Source organism: Ochotona curzoniae, unplaced genomic scaffold (genome assembly GCF_017591425.1).
Source record: "Ochotona curzoniae isolate NIBS_2020 unplaced genomic scaffold, NIBS_Ocur_1.0 contig_908, whole genome shotgun sequence".
Lineage (NCBI taxonomy): Eukaryota > Metazoa > Chordata > Mammalia > Lagomorpha > Ochotonidae > Ochotona > Ochotona curzoniae.
The window spans coordinates 18618539-18637873 of NW_024466607.1; the positions used below are offsets into that span (position 1 = coordinate 18618539).

A 19335-nucleotide genomic window follows, 5' to 3' on the forward strand; every position below is an offset into this window, starting at 1 on the left:
CTCCCCGGGGCCGCCGAGGCGGGGCCGGCGGCCGCCACGGCGAGAGGCGCGTCCTCCGCCCTCCTTCCTTCGGCGCCCGCCTCCTCCCCGCCACCTCTCCTCCTCCCGCCTCCTCTCCGCCCGCCTCCCCTCCGCCCCCCACCCCCTCACGCTCTCCGCTCCTTTTTTTTTTTTTTTTTGCTCCCCAAGTGAGCCCGGCGCGCGAGAGGCAGGCGGGGCGGCGCGGAGCGGAGCCGGCAGCCCGGCGCGCTCGCCCACCGCCCGCTCCGCGGAGCTCCCGGCCGCCGCTCTGGTCGCCGCCGCCGCCGCCACCGGCGCGTCGGAGGGAGCCTAGCATGGCCGGGCCGGGCTGGCCGAGCCGCGCGTCCCGGGGGGCCTCGGCGCTCCTCACCGCCGCGCTTCTCTACGCCGCGCTGGGGGACGTGGTGCGCTCGGAGCAGCAGATCCCGCTCTCCGTGTAAGTGCTGGCTCCCGTGCCGCCTCGGGGAGGGGACACGGCTACCCGCGACCCGCTGTGCTCAACTTTGGGCGCCTGCAGGTGCGGCTGGGCAGGACCTGCCGCGGGCGCCTGCCTCGCCTCGCGCACCTGCCTGCCGGTCCGGCGCGGGGCGGAGAGGCCGGGATGGCATCCTATCACCCCGACTCTCGGGTTGGCGAGAGCGACCTGCAGAGGCTCTAACCTCAAGTGACAGCTCCAACTTCGAAGCCTGTTTACCGGATCTAACTTCCACGGGCCGTTTCTTGTCCCTCACTTGGCGATTTATTTATTTTATTGTGGGGGGGAGAAGTGGGGGTTGGTGGCGGACAGGGCATGGAAGAGGATGGAGAGGATGTTCCCGCTGGTATTAGCCGGGTGCTGCTTGTTTGGGTGGTCGAATCCCCCAGGCATTTCTTCAAATGCACCGCAGCGGGTCCTGGAGAGCGTGGAGGTGTGTGTGTTGTGGGGGGTGAGGGGTGGACTTGGCGCGGTGAACTCCATGACCCCCCGCGGGCCCCTTCCCGCACCGTGCTCTGCAGTTTGGAGCTGGCCGTTTGCGGCGAGGCGCTCTTCTTCTTTTTTTTTTTTTTTTCTTTCCTTTTTCTCTTTTTCTTTCACATTATTTCTCCCTGCTCCTTCGAGCCACAGCCCGGGTATGTGTGTGTGTGCCAGTGCGCGCGTGTTGGCTGTGACACGGCGGCGGTTGCATTTCTATCTCTGCCCTTTCTTCCCTGTTAGGGTGAAGCTGTGGGCCTCCGCTTTCGGTGGGGAGATAAAATCGATCGCTGCCAAGTACTCGGGCTCGCAGCTCCTGCAAAAGGTAAGGTTTCCGTGGTGGCGGAGGAAGCACAGAAAATGGAGGAGGCAGGTTGAGTTTTGCAAACAAACGTGAGCCGGCAGCATCACCAGTTATGTCAGAGGAGTCTCTGATCCCTGGGTTCCTTGGCATTGTACTGTGCAGCGGCTTCTCCCTACCAACCGGTTATTTTTAGATGACACTTGATTCTAAACACAAAGAAAAGCAGGCTACTCACTTGCACCGTCCTGGCTGAGGCTCCTCTCGCACTGCCCGAATGGCTGTTGCAGTATAAGGGCAGAGGTACCCCCCCACACACACACACCCCTTTTCAGAAAATGCCAACCCCATCCAAGGAGGGGCAGAGTCAGTGTGTGTGTGTGTGTGTGACCAGTCCTTCCACCTTGCCTGGGGCAAGGGGGTGGCGGTGGGGTCCAATGAATGGGAGAAGGATGCTGCCCTGTTATTTGTCATCCCTGCAGTTGTACAATCCCATTATTCCCCAATCATCTAGACTCAGAGCTGGGATGCATTACATCATTACAGATAAGGAGAATGAATGTGGTTATCTTTCCACTCAGCTGCACTGCCGGGTAATAACCTAGGAGAGCAGTCCACAAACTTAAGAAATTGGTCTCCGTCCATATAATTCTGGAGAGTAATGAGAATGGAGAATTGATTATTAGGCTTTTATCAGAAGCTACATCAATTTTAATTCAAACAGGCAGCATTATGCTTAAAATTACATGGTGGGATCTTCCCTCCAAGAAATAGAGGCAAGGCTTTGGCTGAGGAGGAGGGACAAGAGGGGGTTAAGAGCATTTCGACTTAGCGCATCGCGGACCACAGCCATCCAAACACTGTCTTGACGATAGCAAATACAATTGGTCTCTAGGGGATAATTCTCTGAAAGTGGGTATAAACGGCTTAAATTGTTAACTTTTAAGCGTTTTTAAATGTGGCTTTTTTTGGGGCCGATGTACCATATGTGTTATGCATGCTGCCTGCTAACCAAGAACCTGTTTTATTTATGGCACTCCATTTCAGAGAGTAGCATTTTGGGGGATATTATATGAAACAGTTTGTCACAATGAAATCTAAATATCATAACAGAGTATCAGCCCACCGGGAGATGGCAAAGTTATTCTAGCTTAAAAATTGCCAATAGCCACATTCCGGGGAGCCACCTGAAAGAGCCCCCCTGTTTGGCAAGGAGTTCCTTGAGTGGTAGGTGGTTGATAACTAAGATGCCTTTGTGGAAGCTGATGATGGACTGACCTTTAACCCGCCTCCGAGGTAATGAAAATTAACAGCTTCCTGACCCCCGTTCTTTCCCTCTGGACCAGTCTGGACTCAGTTTTGGCATCTTGCCTGCCTGTGTGTGTACCGTGGCATTGTCTGTGTATCTACCTTACGCTTTTAAAGAAGGGAGCGTTTTGTGTAACTTTAAGGAGATCTTTCTCATCTGCATGTTGGTAACAACTCTGGGAAGGATCCGCTCAGAACCCGTGAATACTTTGTGGGTTGTGCTTGCATGTCTTGTATCTCACATTTGGTAGGAGCCCACAAAATAGATTCTTCTTTTCTGGAAAGTTCACGCATGCACACATACACTTGCACGACATGTACTGCATAAAACCCCATCACCCTTGTTATTGGCTACTCTATAGGAGCAAATTGGAAAGAGCTAGAAAGCTGCTCTGAGCCCCCAGTTAGCATCCTTTCTGATACCAGATTCCCAAGCCTTGCTTGGCTTTTGTCATGTCTGCAGCCTGACAATTGTGTAATTATTTCCAGCTGTTTATGGCTTTGTTATCCTTTCTTGCTGCAGCCTGGCATCTTTGTGATCTGAATGTGAGGGCAAGGCAAGGTGTGGTCTGGCTCTGGGTCACAGGGTGGGAATTCGTGGCAGCCCTGGGACACCAGTGGTCAGCTCCAGGGGTCTTTGAATAGCCCCGTGGCTTTGGGTGGCTTGCCTAGGGCTCCCATAAATGACAAGAAGGGGCGTGCTAGACCACTTGGGGAGCATTATTGCAGGTATCTGGTGGCCTTCTTGGCCCATTGCCTCCCGAGGTGACTGTGTTTGTGAAGCAAAGGATGTTGGCTTAGGGAGAGAGTTTCCTGTGTGAATGGGAGATCTGAGGTATTAGGAGTGGGGTGACATACTGTCCTGTGGACATGCAAGGAGTTGTTTGCTTTTCTTTTGCAGCTTATTTCCAAGCTTCTGGCTATTTGTGTGAGAAATTACTTCTGTAAGTCAAAACTCTGTGCACTTGCCTATTTTGCTACATTGTTAACAATTAAGACGCTCCAAAGTAAGAAAACTCAATTGGAAAACATGTTAACACTGCATTAAAAGGACTCAAAGGGAACAATACCTGTGTTGCTTAATGGACTGTAATTGCATTTTCAAGACATAGCAATTTAAACCTGGTTTTCAGTTATGTAAAGGATATTGTATGCCCACTTATAATTTCATGCAGTTTCTTTGATTGCCACATCATCTTGTAAATCAGTGTAGTATGTTCATTTTTAGTCAGTTTTGCAGCAAGGCATAAACTTTACGAAGTCGTGATTGTGAAAATAAGTTAAATGATAATTGGCCATCTCTTTGGAGGTGTTTGGAGACTGGCACAACCGCCATCCGAGGAACGTGTTTTTATCAGGTGCTATAACTATAACTGGAAGTAGCACCATTGTTTCTGACTTCATCAATATAAACATGAGGCATTTCATGAGGATCTCATTGCCACCTTAGAAAGGCACGGATTTCAGTTGCTTCTTTCATTTGATCCCTTACTTTAGTTTAGGATAAATGCTTTAAGCATTTGATATGGGACTTTCCTTGTTTTTTCTTGCTTTTGTCTTTGTTGAGGACAGGGATAGCAGCCTATTCGTTGCTTATGGAGAGGACCTTTTCAGTTTTCTTGAATGCAGGAAGGCATGCATGGCTTTGCGAACTCTGTGTTTTTGGCGTGAAAAGGAAGAGCATGATTTACGTGTTGCTGGAGTTGAGGGGTAGGGAAGATTTTTGCCCTTGTTAGAGGGTTCCACCCATGGAGGGGAACTGCCTGTGCTGCCCTGTGTCTGCTTGCTGCCTTCCTTAGCTGGCAGATTTTGTAGAATTTCAGTTCGCTTTGACTTTTAATGAGCTTTGCTGTGTGACACACGCCTGCTAGCATGGAGCTGTTACCCTGTTAATTCTCTTTTCCTGCGAGTAATGCCCTTTGTTTGGGTTCTTTTTGGGGAAACAGTTTCATTGCCTCTGCATCTTAGGAGTTAGAGAGTAGCATTGTCAGAGGCCCGGGAGGCTGGGCTGTTAAACTTCATGAGCTCCACACCTGTGACAGTCACAATAAAAGGTATTAAACTGACATGATTCTCACTTCATCCTTCTTGGGGAGGATCGCTAGGTGCTGAGTTTTTTCATTATATTTAGATTTGCACTTAGAGAATGACTGTTCATGGGAAGGAAGGGCTCCAGTTACTTTCTCCCACAAATTGTGGTGATAACTGCACAGCGAAATCACAGGTCACACATGCCCCGCCGTTAGCAGCAGGGAAGAGCCCCCACTGGCCTCGGAGGCTTCCCGCAGCACTCAGGGGGTGCAGGCTTCCTGGAATGCACAGGCAGGTTTCTGGGCGATCAGCTGTTTATTGAGAGGGCAGCTTTCATGCAGAACACTCAGTGTCTCTTTCTATAGGTCAGAGTCAGCAAAGTAAAAGGTTGGTTCCTTAAGCCATTTTTATAATTATGACTTTTCATCAATGTGGAAATCAATAGACTTCTACATAACTGAAAAGGAGCGTTCACCTCTCTGAAGTGGGCAGTGGTGTGTGCTGCCCGTGGGAAGCTTGGCACCACAGAGGGAAGGGAGCTGCTAGCATGCCACACATTTTGGTTGAATAAGCTTGGTCTCTTGCCACCCCGAAGGAGAGATGCCTCCAGCCCTGCGCTAATTTATAGCGTCGCTTCAGGTGACTGGAATTCTTCCCAGAGTCTGGACTTTTCTAGAATGATGGTTTTCGAGCCTTGCAGGGTGGGTTGTTGGCCTTGTTAGCTCACCAGGATGGGTGCTGAGCAGGGAGCACCATCGCGGGTTGGGTTCCTGTATTTGGTGTCCAGTTGGGACTTGCATATTCACACTCGGTCATTTGCTTCATTTTTTTTATAAGTTTTGTTTTTTAAAGATTTATTTTTATTATTTTTTTCTTATGTTTTATTGGAAAGGCGGATATACAGAGAGGAGAGACAGAGAGGAAGATCTTCCGTCCGATGATTCATTCCCCAAGTGAGCACAACGGCCAATACTATGCCGATCCGAAGCCAGGAGACTCTTCCAGGTCTCCCACGCGGGTGCAGGGTCCCAAAGCTTTGGGCTGTCCTCGACTGCTTTCCCAGGCCACAAGCAGGGAGCTGGATAGGAAGCAGGGCCACCCGGATCAGAACCGGTGTCCACATGGGATCCCGGGCGTGCAAGGCGAGGACCCTAACCACTGCGCCACCGCGCCGGGCCCATTTGCTTCATTTTTATCTGAACTTCTCCCCCTCCGCCCTCTCCTCCTCGTCTCCTCCCCTGCCCCCTTTTTTTTTTCTTTCTTCAAATTTATTTTCTTCCAGCTGTGGTTGACTTTCTCTCATGGGGAATCGCAGCAGGCTGTGTTGCTCAGTAGATGCCTGGGTGCCGTCCGTAATGAAGGGAAATGGAAATGGTGGGATGCTTTTCTTATTGGGGGGGCGTTGGATTTTCATTCTATCATATTTCTTTTAAATTTTTGACTGACACATTAACATTTTTTCATTTTTATGGCGATCAGGTGATGTTTTTATGTGCCGGTATGCTCTGCTGTGTCTAACCTGGGTAAACATACCCTTCTCTTTAAGGATTTAACACTTTTTGGTAAAAAGTCACTCACACTCCTTCTTCTAGGTTTTGCGTTATTTTTTTTTTTTTTTAAGAAGTGAAATATACAGAATGTTGTCATTATTTCCAGTCCCGGCTCTAGAATGGGAGACCAGCATGTCTTATTATTCCCGGACTAGAACTTAGTGCCCGTTAATCAGCCTTTTCCCTTGTAGTTATGACTTTTATAATCTGTTAATATGGGGATTTCGCTCTGGTTTTAACTGATTAGTTCTAATACCAGTTTGATTTTAGGCAGACGTGTGAATAGCGAAGCAGCTAATAATTAATTCTCAGACTTAGCAGGCATGGGGGAACGCAGTTAAAGTTTCCAGTGTTGGATGATGATGTCACCGTGGATTAGGATGAACAGAAGTAGAGGCAGTGGGAAAGTTTATCCCCGGTACTTGTAGCTCTCCCAGGGGTTTCAGCTCCCCCTGCCAGTTTGAGGCACATCCTCACAGAAATGCAGGTGTGGGATTTTACCCTTCCTCAGGTGTGACTGCTTTCTCAGTCGGTCCTTCGTGCTCCCACTTGACACTGATGAGGGAGCCTCTTCACATGCTGGGCTGCCTAGAAGCCTGCCTTCTCACGCTGAGTCTTTTGTCCAGATTTACCATAAGGGATGCCACCAAGCGGATCCTTAATTCACCCAGGCACACATCCAGCTAGTGGCAAATCAGACTTTCTCCAAGGGTCCCCCACCTTCTGTAGCTACTGTGCTTGTCCGTTATGACGACTTCCTGGGTTGAGACCCAGTGCACCTGCTCCACAGAGACATCTAGCTACTTGTGTGTTTGCCGGGGCACTAGGATGGGACTTACAGATTGACTCTGACCGGGTCCATGAAGAGCAAATAGCTATTCTAAAATGCCATGAATTAACATGTGAGATTCTCCCTGATGCCCCATTAATGGAAGTTTTTCACAAAGACATCTGGCTCTATGTTTTATAGTGAATATTTTACATTTTGCCAAAGGATAGGACAAGCTCCTAGGATTGGGTTTCTGGCAAAACAGAATCTTGGTAAATCTTCCTGAGTCTGTTCAGCAAGGCTAAGCCACTCTGTCAAGGGAAGAGCCAGAAGCAGTGGCACCGAGGAGGATGCTGGATTTTTTGGGAATTTCCCTGGGGATTCTGTGGGCTACAGCCTCTCCCTGGGACAGGGGAGAGGGTGACTGTTTCTGGATGTAAAGTTGGACTCAAAGGCCCAGTGAGAAACAGCCTGCTGGCCCGTGCGGCCTCTTCGCTAGGTGTACTGGGCCTTGACACAGAGGGTAGGCCCATGGCAGCCTGTCTGTTTTTTAGAAGACATATTTTACAAGTATGACTTTGGGGCAGGTCTAGTGTGTTTTTAATAGACAACTAACAGTTTCCTTTTGCTTTGAACACTCAGGCGCTTGTTCCAGGGCTGTTTAAATCAGGTGCTACATTTCATCAGGTATGTTAAAATTTGTCCATTGAACAGCTTCTCCATTAGCGCAAATCAAGGTGATGAACTTGTGAGTGTGACATTCAGGGCTGTGTCTGCAAGGAGTGTGTTCTCTTGACAAGGAATGGAATATTTATCTCAGCTCCATGGTTGGAAAGCAATGCCCTCCCAAGGTTAAAAGAGCTGATGTCCAGGTAAATGATCCGGACAGACAAATTGGGCAAGGCCGTCTGTGCTATTGGCTCCCAGAACTGACCTCTGATTCTCCATTGTAGGTGAAGCTACCCACAGTAGGTGCTTGCGGCTTGCATGCATCATGACCTTTATGTATGTTAAGTTTGGGTATGTGCTTCCACCACTACAAAGGGATGCTGCTCTTCACAAAGAGTTCCAGATTCTGTTTGCTGGCAGGGAAGACTGGTTCTGTCCTCCTGGGTTGCTGGAGAGGTTGGCTTGAAAGAGTGTGTCAGCACAGGAGGACAGGACAAAGTGACCCACCCTACCAGCCCAAATTGGTTCAGCGCCTGGGATGTTGTTGGCAGCTGGAATGGGAGGACTGTGAGACTGGGACCAGCTATGTCATTTGTAGGGGCTATTGTAACACGTGGAACCCCTTGGTAAAAAACTGAGGCAGTCAGCTTGATGACAGCAGGGGGCCTACGATCACATACAGGAGTCCTAGGGCTCCCCTTGAGTTGGCTTTTTGTTTTGCCTACTGGGTCCTTCCATCCTCAGCCGCGTTGCTCACCTGTGTGCTATCTTCAGGGAAACGTGAAGTAGTAACAGGTGGAGAGCTCAGCGCCCTGCCCTCTGGAGAGGGGGTCATCTTTGGAGATGCTGTTTCATTTAAGGAAAGGTTACCTTCTCAGGATCTCTGCTCAGCTCTTCAGTATGCATTTGCTCAGTGGCCTGGGGCAAATTAATTTGAGAATACAAACAGGTAACATTCAGTACAGCCAGGAACTACCATTCGCCCCATTTCACATACTGAAAAACTGAGACTAGCTGGAGTGAAGTGGCATCCCCAAAGCGACTGAGATGGACTTCTGGAACGAGTCTGCTTGCCTGCCGCAATGCTGCATTCCCTCATCTTTGTGTGATCTTGTTTGACCTCAGTTCCTGTTTGGAAAAGAAAAAACACATCGAAAGTAAGTAAATACCTGCATTTCCCCCACTGCAGGGGTGTTTGGGTGGATTACATGAGATCACATCTGGGAAAAGACTAAAGAAACAAAGCCTGGGACGACCGACTTGAGGTTAGAAGCACTTAGATTTGAGTCCCGGATTTGCTGTTTATCGTAGCAGGGTCACCTTGGAGTTGAACATTTCTGAACCTGCACCTTTCAATGGGAGTAGAGGCTGGTTCTGTTTTTGTTTTTGTTTTTTTTTTTTTTGAAATAAAATATGCAAAGCACTCAGCACAGTATCTTGCCTATCAAAGGCCCCCCTGGCCAGTGAGGGGCTGTGGTCATTGCTGGTTGCATTATGCAGATACCAGCCTTCAGATGCCCCTCCTGAGCAGCGTGGGGGCCTGGCTCCCTGTGTGACTGTGGAGGCAGTGGCTGAGCCAGCCTGTGCATGGGTAGATGTGGGCCAGGTGTTGGCAGCTGAACCCTATCTAGTATCTGATAAAGATCCTTAGAGCAGGAGGAGGCTGCAACAGCCAGGGCAGCTCCAGGATGTGCACCCTTCTGGGGAGATCAATTCCCTCATTCCCATGGGCTGTGGGGGCACCTGCCCAGAGGAATCTGTCAGCCGAGGAACTGGTTTGCCTTCCTTCATCCTGGCTATCCCTGCTGTATGGGCAGTGGCATTGGCCGGGTCTGCCCTTCAGCCCAAGTGAAGCCTGCAAGTCGCAGAAGAGTCCGTGGCCCCACGTGTGTGCCCTGCTTGGAAACACACTCTGAAATCACTGCCAACACTCCTGAGTCCTGATACCCTGTGGAGCTATGCGCCAGGCACTTCAACCTGCTAGACCTCTCCAAACAGGGGTGGCAGCAAGGGGTTGGAGGCAGAGAGCAGCTGGAGGTCAAACAGGGGGTTTCTCCTGGGTGTGGTGGTCGTCCTGCAGTGCCCGCTGACCACCTGCCAGGAGGAGCAGTGCTTTGTAGGGGCTGCCTCTGTCAGGAAACCTCTGAGGGGCTGAAGGGCACCGCATGTCCCTTGGCATTCCTTGTTGGCCCTGCCTGTCTCTCCAGATCTTCCTTGGCAGGCTCTGTTAAGTTTGGCTATAAACCTTTGCAGTCCTGTGCTGATCTTCATTTAAAGCAATTTTATTTAAAGATTATTTATTTGAACAGGAGATTTAGTGAAAGAGAGAGAGGTATCATCCTTCTCCTGGTTCATTCTCCAGATCGTTGCAGTGGTCCAGGCTGGACAAGGCTGCAGCAGGAGCTCTGAGCTCTATTCTGGTCTTCCATATGGGTACAGGGACCCAAGCACTTGGGCCACTTTCTCCTGCTTTTCCAGGTGCGTTCGCAGGGAGCCGGATTAGAAGCACAATGTCTGTGACTCAAGCAGGTGCCCCTAAATGAAATGCCATTGCAGATGGTAGCCTTGCCAGCTGTGCCACAATGCTAGCCCTATGCGGATCCCCTTAAAGATGTAGAATGATCCAAGCTCTTCACCCCTCCATGTGTCAGCCTTACGTTGAGGGGGTGGAGTTTTGCTGTAGCAGTTGCCCTTGGTGCTGAAAATAAGAAGACCTAGTAGTCTGTATGCAGGGCTACCAGGAGGGATGCGAAAGGATAAGGTGGGTTAAGATGTTTCTGTCCACATCCTTTTTCCCCCCTGACGCATTGTACTCCGGTGCAGTTTGAAGGCCCACCCTCTTGTTATTGCAAGGACCAGCCATAGAGTCTGCTGGGCTCCTAGCTTCTAGTATGGCCCTGTGTCTATCATGAGAGGTTCCTGGGGGGCCCTGGTTGGCAGGGGACAGATGGTGTCAGGTGGTGGTGAGAACAGCCTTAAGCTTGGAAATGGAGCGGCCAGGGAAGATGTGACCTTGTGAAGTCCCTGCCGGAGGTCAGTGTGGCTGTAGCAGGAGGAACGGGCTTTTCTGTAAAAGCCAGAGAGCAGTAACACTTCTGGTTTCCCCCCAAAAGTCAAACCCCTCTTGCTTGCTCTGCTGTCTCACGTGTGGTGATTGTGTGTGTTGCACACTCTAGGATTCAGTTTCCTGAGAATTTGGGGTTGAAATGGAGAGGAAGAAGCCATTGGTCTGGGGAATTCCCTCGTCTAGGCCCTCCAGTGGTGTAGACTTGACCCTGCATTTCCTCCTTAATTTCTGACAGCTGCTGTATCCTGGCTCGCAGGAGGGAACCTAGCATGTGGGTAAAGAAGGATCTAGAACTCCACTGCAGTGAGCCAGGCACAGCTGAAAAGAGACTTTTTCAAAAAGAACACTGGCTTTGGGGTGGAGTCTTGCTTGACCAGTCACCAGCCTGTCCTGGATAGACCCTGGTTTGCCCCCTGCCAACATGGAACAGATAACAAAAGCACCTGCGTCAGGAAGCGTTGGGCGGATTAGGTGAGAGAACACGATGCAGAGCAGTGTTGGCATGTGGGAAGGCTTCGTTCTCTGGCCACTCTCATTCAAACTACCCTGCTTCATTATTAATCAAGAGCAAGAGAGAGGCTCTGGAAACTTTGGTCTCTTTGATCTTATGATGAATGCATAAAATTAAGGCAACGTATGTTGTGCACATTTAATGTGACCAGGGGCACAGTGACATACAAAAGCATTTATTATGTCTCCAGGGAGGTAGTTTTTTTTTTCCCTTTCTTTTGCATATTTTTGTTCTAATCTGTCTCTTGCACAGTACAGGTGGGCAGTGATGGATTCAAGTTTGCTTTTGCTGTCACCGGGGACAGTGATTTGCAAAGTAAGGGGAAAGTTGGAAATGCAAGGCAGGCCTGCTGCTCTTTGTACCTTACCGTCCGTGTTGCTTTTTGAGGCAGAGGTGGAAAAATATTGTCAAAAGAACAGTAGAAGTGGGAGGCAGTCACCCCATTGGATATAGGTAGTTTTTGTCCACAAGTCGGAACAAATGGCTTGACACTCTCACCCTCCTAGTGGTTTCCATTGTTAGTGAAATATTTAACACGATAGTGTCGCATCGCATACAGACAGCCCCACTGGACACACTTTACCCTACTGGCATAAGTGGCAGTCATTCTGCTTCTAGGAAGGTCATGTTGACGATGGGATGCTTATCAGATGGCTACTGTTACTTGATTCTGCAATAATTTGCACACTGACTCAGATGGCACACTTCAAGTGGATCACCACCACGCAGCCCGTAAAAGGTATTCATATACGTGTTGAGTGTCTGTGTGTTATACACAAGAACTGTTTCTCTTCATTAAGAAATACTGGCATGGCAACTGATCAGAAGATCCCCAGGTCTTTGGCCAAGTTCAAGTATTTCTGAACATCTGGAATCACCTGTTTACCCTGAAATCAGATGTTAGCTTTTCAGGAGAGGGCTCACAGCTTAAGAATCTTCTGAAGAAATCCAATGATTCATGCTCCCTTGAAGAGAGATTTCAGAGTTTTACAGAGCCCTAGGTGGATTTTCTACTTAATAACAAGCTTTTTAAGTTTTTGCTGGAAACAGATATCCTATAAATGTTGGGCAATATCTGTGCATAGAAAGAAACCAGAAGACTGACTTTTAAAAGAGCCTCAATCCACCAGCAACTGTTGACTGGTCTTAGAACCCGGGGAGTTCCTCTCTGAGTGTCCATGTTCCCATCTGTCAACTGAGCACAATTTACGATGGCTGGGAAGGTAGGCAGGGAATCTTCGGAAGGAAGTGTTTAGTGTTATACCCTGGGGATGCTTCCAGGGGACAGTTAAGGTGTGGTTGTCCTCTACTGAGCCCTGGGAGGACTTCTCAGGCAGGACCAGAAGCTGCCACATCAGTACTGATGCACAGGCCCTGTTTGTCCTGGGGCCCTGTGCTCTATTTATAATCTATCTTTTAATTCCTCACAACTGCCCTGAGGCCAGTGTTATTATCATCTGTTTCAGAGATACAGACCTGGAGAGTGTAACTTTGCCCAAGGCTACACAGGCAAAGGCCGACTTTGATCCCTGCTGGTATGATTGGCAGGTTGGGTGCCTGGAGTGAGGTGGGGTGACATCTCAGCAGTTGGGGTGTTTCTGGGGACTGGCTGCTTTCCCCAAGGGAATCCTTAAGCCTGTTGCATATGTGCGTTGTCATTTGCTTTCATAATTTCACAGGGGTAAGGGCTGCAGCCAGGGGAGCTCTCCAGCTTCCTGGTTCTTCCTTTAGTTACCCTGGGCTGATCCTGCCAATCTCTTGATTTCACATTTGATTCCTCAAGGAGTCTTTTCTGGGATTCTCAATGGAGTTGGCCAAATTTTTTGGTGTGTTCCTTATTGAAGTAATGAGAGGAAGAACCTGCTTGGGCCTTGGAAAAATTGGCTTTGGAAGGCCCAGCTTGAACCTTCTTAGCTTCCTGTTGAGGCTTCATCTGTTTTACCTGTAGCATGCGGTCTTGATGGGGATTTGGGTGTGGAGACATGGAACCGTCTAAGCACGGAACTGGACACTCAGGCAGTGCCCCAGCCACGGTTAGCTCCTTGCTTTGCATCTTTGTCTTACCTGGCTGTTGATCTGTGCTTGCTAGCTTATGTTTCCCCTCAGTGAAGGCACAGTTGTATTTTTCTGCACAACTGACAGCTGGCTTGAAGGCTACAGCCCTCAGCCTTTTGACTCACTGGGATGCCTCTGGCTGGTCTGGGTTTGTGTGATATCCCTAGAACCCCTTATCTCTTTTCTGGTGGCTGAGGGGGAGGGGCTGAAAGGAGGTTGGGAAGCCAAACTTGATATTCCCCCTGGGTGGGCTTGGTTTTTCTGATAGCATGGGCACTGAGCAGACTGAGGTGGCTTCAGGGCTCTTTGAGGCAGCTGTGACTGTACAAGTAAACACAGGCAGGGATGGCCACCCCAGCCTTTTCCTCATACCCTCAAGCTGTGCTGCCAATAAGAATGCCCTTGAGCACTAGTGCATCACCTGTTCCCTTGTGGCCCTTTCTCCCTGCCAGCCCAGAGTTTTATGAGCCCTTGTATCAGGCCAGGCTGCTGCGCCAAGAGTGTGGGGGGGGGGGGTCACTTGCAGCTCCAGCTCTGAAGTCCTGCAGGCAGAGCCCTCTCTCCCCACCCTGGCAGTTCCTGCTGCCCCATCCAGATGCCCCAGAAAGCACCCCACTACCCATCTTAGTCTCAGCACCCTGAAAACACAGCCGAGACCCGCCCAGGAGCATCCGGTGCCTCTGCAGCACCGGCCACGGCCAAGCAGCTGCCACAGGAGCCCGCAGTGTCGGGCGGGTGCGTGAGGAGCACCAGGCGAGACTGATGGGGCCGCCGCAGCCGCCACCATCAACCTGGGGGAGGCGACTCGGCAAAGGCAATTAGGAAGCTGCTGCAGCTAATTCCATAAAGCGCCTGCACACCACATTTCTGGGGATGTTAGGGAGAAATGGGACATGTAATTTCCATCCTCTTCACCTTCACATGGGGGTGAACTTCACCTGGCCACCTCTGAGGCCCTGCCGGCATTAAGACACGTGTGTGTGTGTGTGTGTGTGTGTGTGTGTGTGTGTGTGTGTGTGTGTGTGTGTGTGTGTGTGTGTGTGTGTAGGCAAGGGGGGAAAGCATTGCAGGCTTTCCTTTTGGGTGTTGCTTGGCTGGTTGTTTGTTTATGTTTTTGGGACCAGATCCCTGTGCATTGCAGGCTGTGAGAGCTGCATCTCCTCTTCTTGCTGCAGCACGCACCTGCAGCATCCATGGAATGCTCCTGGGGTGACCTCCTGGCTTGGAGAGGTGTGGGCTGTCTCCCTTGCAGGAGAAAAGCCTTGTGAGAAGCCACAGAGTGCTTTGGGGGTCATTTTTCTTTGTATATACATCCTTCAGGTGCATTGGTATGTCCCCTTCCCCAGGCCCAGTCTTTGGATGTGCTGAGAGCCTGCCCCAGGCACAGCCCCTGGGAGATGAGTGAAGCAGCTGGTTGGGGAGTAGGAATTCAATGATCCGGGTTTAATGCGGTGGTTTTTCCAAAAAAAAATACTTGGTTTCAGCCTCTGCTTCCCCAACAGTTTTGTGTTTGAGGTTCCTTTCTGGATCAGGCTTCTTCCCTGGATGCTGTGCTCCCTGCCCCCACCCGCTCAGGACCTCTGTGCAGCTCTGCAGTAAGCAGGACCAGATGCCCACCTCCCACCTTCCAGGGGCAGAGCTGGGGAGCCTGGGCAGATGGGAGTGGCCCTCAGGGCTGGGCCCCAGGACACACAGGAGTGGGGCAGGTCCTTGCTGGGACTGCTGAAGAAAGTGAGGCTTCCTCACCCCATAGTGGTGACAGGGGGAGGCAGCCTGTGCACCCCATGCCTTCCGGGTCTCCTCCTTGCCACTCCCTTACAGACCTGCTCTTATGTCTCCAACCCCTGTGCACCTCTGTCACATTTCAGCCCGTCTCACTTAGAATGACTCCCAAAGCACCTCTCTTTCTGACAGCCAGGATGTCTTGCCTCAGTTGTGTCATCAGGGGACAGTCCCCTTAGGAACCTCGTCTGTGTTAGTGAAGCAAGTCCAGGACAGAGCAGGCAGTCGATGCTGACCACCCTGCTGAAACTGGACTGCTCCAGCCTATTCCTTTCCCACCATGGGTTGCAAACAGTGGAATGTCTTGGCTTAGAAAAGTCTTCAGCTGTCTGAACAGACTTTAGGAGCATACACTTGCTCTTGGCCACATGTTAAAGATCTTTTCTTCTTTCATCTTGTCTTTCCTTCAACTTCAGCAAACACCCATTGAATACCCAATGAGGCATGCGACGTCGCATTGGGCACCTTAGCCCCTTTGCTGCTGTGACCACCTTGCATGTCCTGCAGCAGCTGTCATCCCCCAGTCGCGGCTGGTGCCATTGTGCCTCTGCCCGTGCCATCCTCCCGCTGCCTCCTGCTGACCCCACTGCCCTTGTCTCACTGCTGAGGCATGCTTCTACTGGGTGTCAGACTGCAGCGTGCAGCAGTGTCTTCTGGGAAGCTTGTTACAATGCAGTCCTCCAAGGCCCCACCCCAAGAGATTCTGACTCTGTAAGCTTGGCTCAAGGCCTGGGAATCTGCAACTAACAATCATCTCAGGTGATTGGCATTGGTGATCCACAGACTGCACTTTGAGAATTGAGTTCACATCTTGCCTCTGGGAAGGTTGCAGTTTTCCTCTGCAGAACCCTGCTCCCTCCCACTCTCCTTCCCTCGCCCTCTGGTCTGTGTGGAGTTGGCCCGCTGTGGTTTGCCCACTGTGCAGAGAGTCCATGTTACCGTGAGCTAGAGACTGTGGATACTCCATCCGAGGGACCCAGGGCCAGCCTTCCGCAGTGTGGATGGCATGAGGGGAGAAATGAAGGCCCCAGGACAAGTCAGAAGGTGCCCAGGTACACCTGGGATTGTTGCAGTCATTTATTCAGAAACCACTGAGCACAGCTGAGACAGCCACGCTCTGATTTGTGAGACGGACAGAGACTTGTTGACTTGTCACCCATGGTTTTTCTGCTTGCCAAGTGGGTTACTGGGACCTGTGGTTACCGGGTCTTTAAGAGAAAATTGGTAAACAGTGGAATGGCCATTGCTGTGCATAAAAGGCTGCTGCTCCGAAGCTCTCCAGGACAAGAATGGCTCCCTCAGGGACTTGTTCGGTATAAAGCTGCATCAACCCCCCACTCCCCCAGCCCCCCAGTCAGTGTCTTTCAGACTCCTTTGACCGTGGCCCTGGGTGAGAGAAGCATGCCTCCCTGCAGCTCATCACACACACTGTCACGGGTGACACGCTGGCCTCGTGACGCCTTGCAGACTGCTGGAGTTCCAACTGTGGGATCTGTCCACTTCTGCTCTGCTGTGTTTTATTTTTACACTCGTCTACTACTCTACTCTGGAATTCCATTCTATTCTGCTTACTTCAGAGGGCTGGCTGTGACTAATAAATTGATTTCACAACCTAATAAATGTGTTAGAAAAACAGTGCTTTGAATGTTTCCAGGGTAAATTATAGACTAGTTCAGTTTTATTCTGGGAAGTGCAGCATTGATCTTTGAGACAAAAGCCAGGTCTCCCCCAGTGATGGCGATAGGTGCTGAAAACTCACGCTTAGCCAGCCAGAGCGGTACATTTCCTGGGGAAACTTCATTGCAGCTTCCCAGCAATCCGTGGGGACAGCGCCGGTCCCTGTGGGAGACTTACCCAGGCCCATGTAGCTAACAGCGGGCAGCTTTGGTTCTTGTGAACGTGAAGCCCTTGCTCTGCCTGTGCCTGTGTTGGCCTCTCGCTGTGGTCAGTTGGTTCCAGATGTTCCTACTGGGCTATGCAACATGGAAAGCCCGTTAGAGGCAGCCTGCTGAGAGTGACATGATGAGCAGCTGTGGGGAAGAGAATGTGAGAGAAGGAAAAGGACAGGTGGAAAGGGAAGCCTTGGGAAGCTAGGGTGTACGGTCTGAAGAATGCCTGTTGTCATCCAGGGACTGACAGAGCTTGCCTCTGTATTATTGGGTCTGTCAACTCCTCGGAGCACCTGTTGCAGGTGGGGCTTGTGATCGATGCTGCAGGACAATGGCTTGTTGCATTTCCTTCTGTGACCTGGGGTCAGCCTTCTCAGGCCTGGATGCATGGCCTGACTGTTGGTACGCTGAGACCCAGGAGATACCTCCTGAGGTTTGGTGAATGAGTGAGTGTGGGTGGGAATCATAGGCATCCGGAGGGATGTGGTCCATCTTCATGTTACATTTGACATCTCCTGGCTAGTAATGGAAGGAAAGGGATTGCATCTCCAGGTACAAATGAGAGTTGTGTTGATCTTCACTTGCTTTTTGCTTTCTGAAGATTAACTTTGCTACCCTTCTTTGTCTTTTTCTAAAGTTAGCTTCTCGCCACCTGAATCCAAGTGTCCCAAATCTGGTTGCCTTCTCTCTCAATGGTTTGGGTCACAAAGCTGGAAGAGCCAGGCCCTGGTAGGAGATCTGAGCTTAAGGCCCTGAGCAGCTCCTGGCTCTCCATGGACCTGCCCCCACAGTGCTGCTTAGAGGTCCTTGGGTGCCATGAGTGGGTATCACTTATTATCAACCTGGTCACTGTGAAATGGGTGCCACTGAGTCTGGTTCTTGTTTGTTTCTAAAAAAGATTTATCCACTTATAAAGGCTGGGTGACAGGGAGAGGGAACTTCTACCTGCTGGTTCACTTCCCAAATGGCCAGAACAGCTGGGGCTGGTCTAAGAGCCAGGACTGCGTGTACCATATGGGTCTCCCATGTGGGTAGAAAGAACTCAAGAAGACTTAAGAACTTGAGCCATCACCTGCTTGAGCCATCACCAGGCACATTAAAAGGAAGCTGGATTGGGAACAGAGGAACAGAGAAATTTGCCGTCGGGCGTGGGATTTGGGTATTTCAAGTGATGGCTTAACCCACAGTGCTGGCCTCTCACTCTCTCTTCACTTTGCACCAGCAGGCTCATATGTACCCACACCTGTTGCCCTGCTCCTGCCTGCCCCAGGGCCTCTGTTGGAGCAGAGGAAGGTGTGGAGATGGCCCCGGTGACCAAAAGACAGGGATAGCACACAAGGATAGCCTGTGGACTGCGAGGCCCACCCAGCCCAACGGTCAGGAGAAGGAAGTCACTGTGCTGTTGGGGCAAGTTGGGATGGTATCTCCTTGTGGTACCTCCTCAGACTCTCAGAGCTGTGCTGAGCAGTGGAGTCATCTGTGAATGTAAAAGGCAAAAGTAAAAGGAACTAAAAAAAATGTGACAAATGATGAAGTCCTGTGATATTTTAGATGGTGAGTAAATGGGTGCTTATGCAACCTGGTGTATTCATTTCCTCTGGGCCCTGTCTCTTCCATGTTGTCTTAAAAACATACCTCGCTGGATGATGCTAATTGCTCTAACCTGCAAAATGAAAAAAAAAAAAAAAATAAAGCCTGCATTGATTTCAGCAAGTGTGTGGTGCTTGCTGCCTGAGCTGGAACCAAAGACTTGGAGGGGAGACTGAAACTTCACCTGAGTGGCTCAGGAGACAGGCAGGTGCATCCATCCCAGGGACGCTGGCTGCTCAGGCTGCACCTAGGTGGCAGAGCTGAAGGCGGAGGAACATGGGACCGGAGCCAGCCCTGGGTTTGTGGCCTGGCTCCTCGGGGGACATTGTGTGGTCCTCGGCAGTCTCTCAGCTCCTTGATTCTCCATTTTCCTCTTCTTGACTGACCTCTATCCCTTTGGATTGCTGGCCATGAATATAAAGTGTTTCACAGCATCCAGCAGCTGTAGAAATTCAGTGATGAGCAGCAGCCAGGACTGCAACTGTGTGAGTCATCTCCCACTGTGTGAGGTCGCTGGTGCTGCCCCCAGAGAGCTTCATCCCCTCCTCAGGGTGCTGGCTCACTCCTCAGTTGCTCTGTTTCTGTCTCTTAGAATTCTGTCAGTTAGAATCACTATCAGGGAGTGAGTGTAGAGAAAAAGTGAACTTTCCAGACTGAGAGAGGTCCGAGGGTCATGGCTGGTGAGGGCTTACCGACACTTCTTATTAGAGTTCCCTGAACTCTCAGGAAAAATAGTACTGGATTCCCTGTGGGCCACAGGCAAAAGGCACACGTGTGCACATGCCTGTGCCTCCTGAGAAGATGTGTCCAGGATGTCCCTCGTGGTGGTTTAGAACCTCA

The 19335-nt window shown here is 50.5% G+C and overlaps 1 protein-coding gene across 1 annotated transcript in view; it reads left to right on the top strand.

The window, feature by feature from the left end:
• The first annotated feature begins 335 nt into the window (after positions 1-335).
• Positions 336-19335, top strand: part of CACNA2D3 (calcium voltage-gated channel auxiliary subunit alpha2delta 3) — a 696258-nt gene continuing 677258 nt past the window's right edge. The window contains exons 1-2 of the mRNA XM_040994648.1: positions 336-457; positions 1217-1298. Of these exons, the coding sequence (XP_040850582.1) occupies positions 336-457; positions 1217-1298 (204 nt within the window). The remainder of the gene's footprint in view (positions 458-1216; positions 1299-19335) is intronic.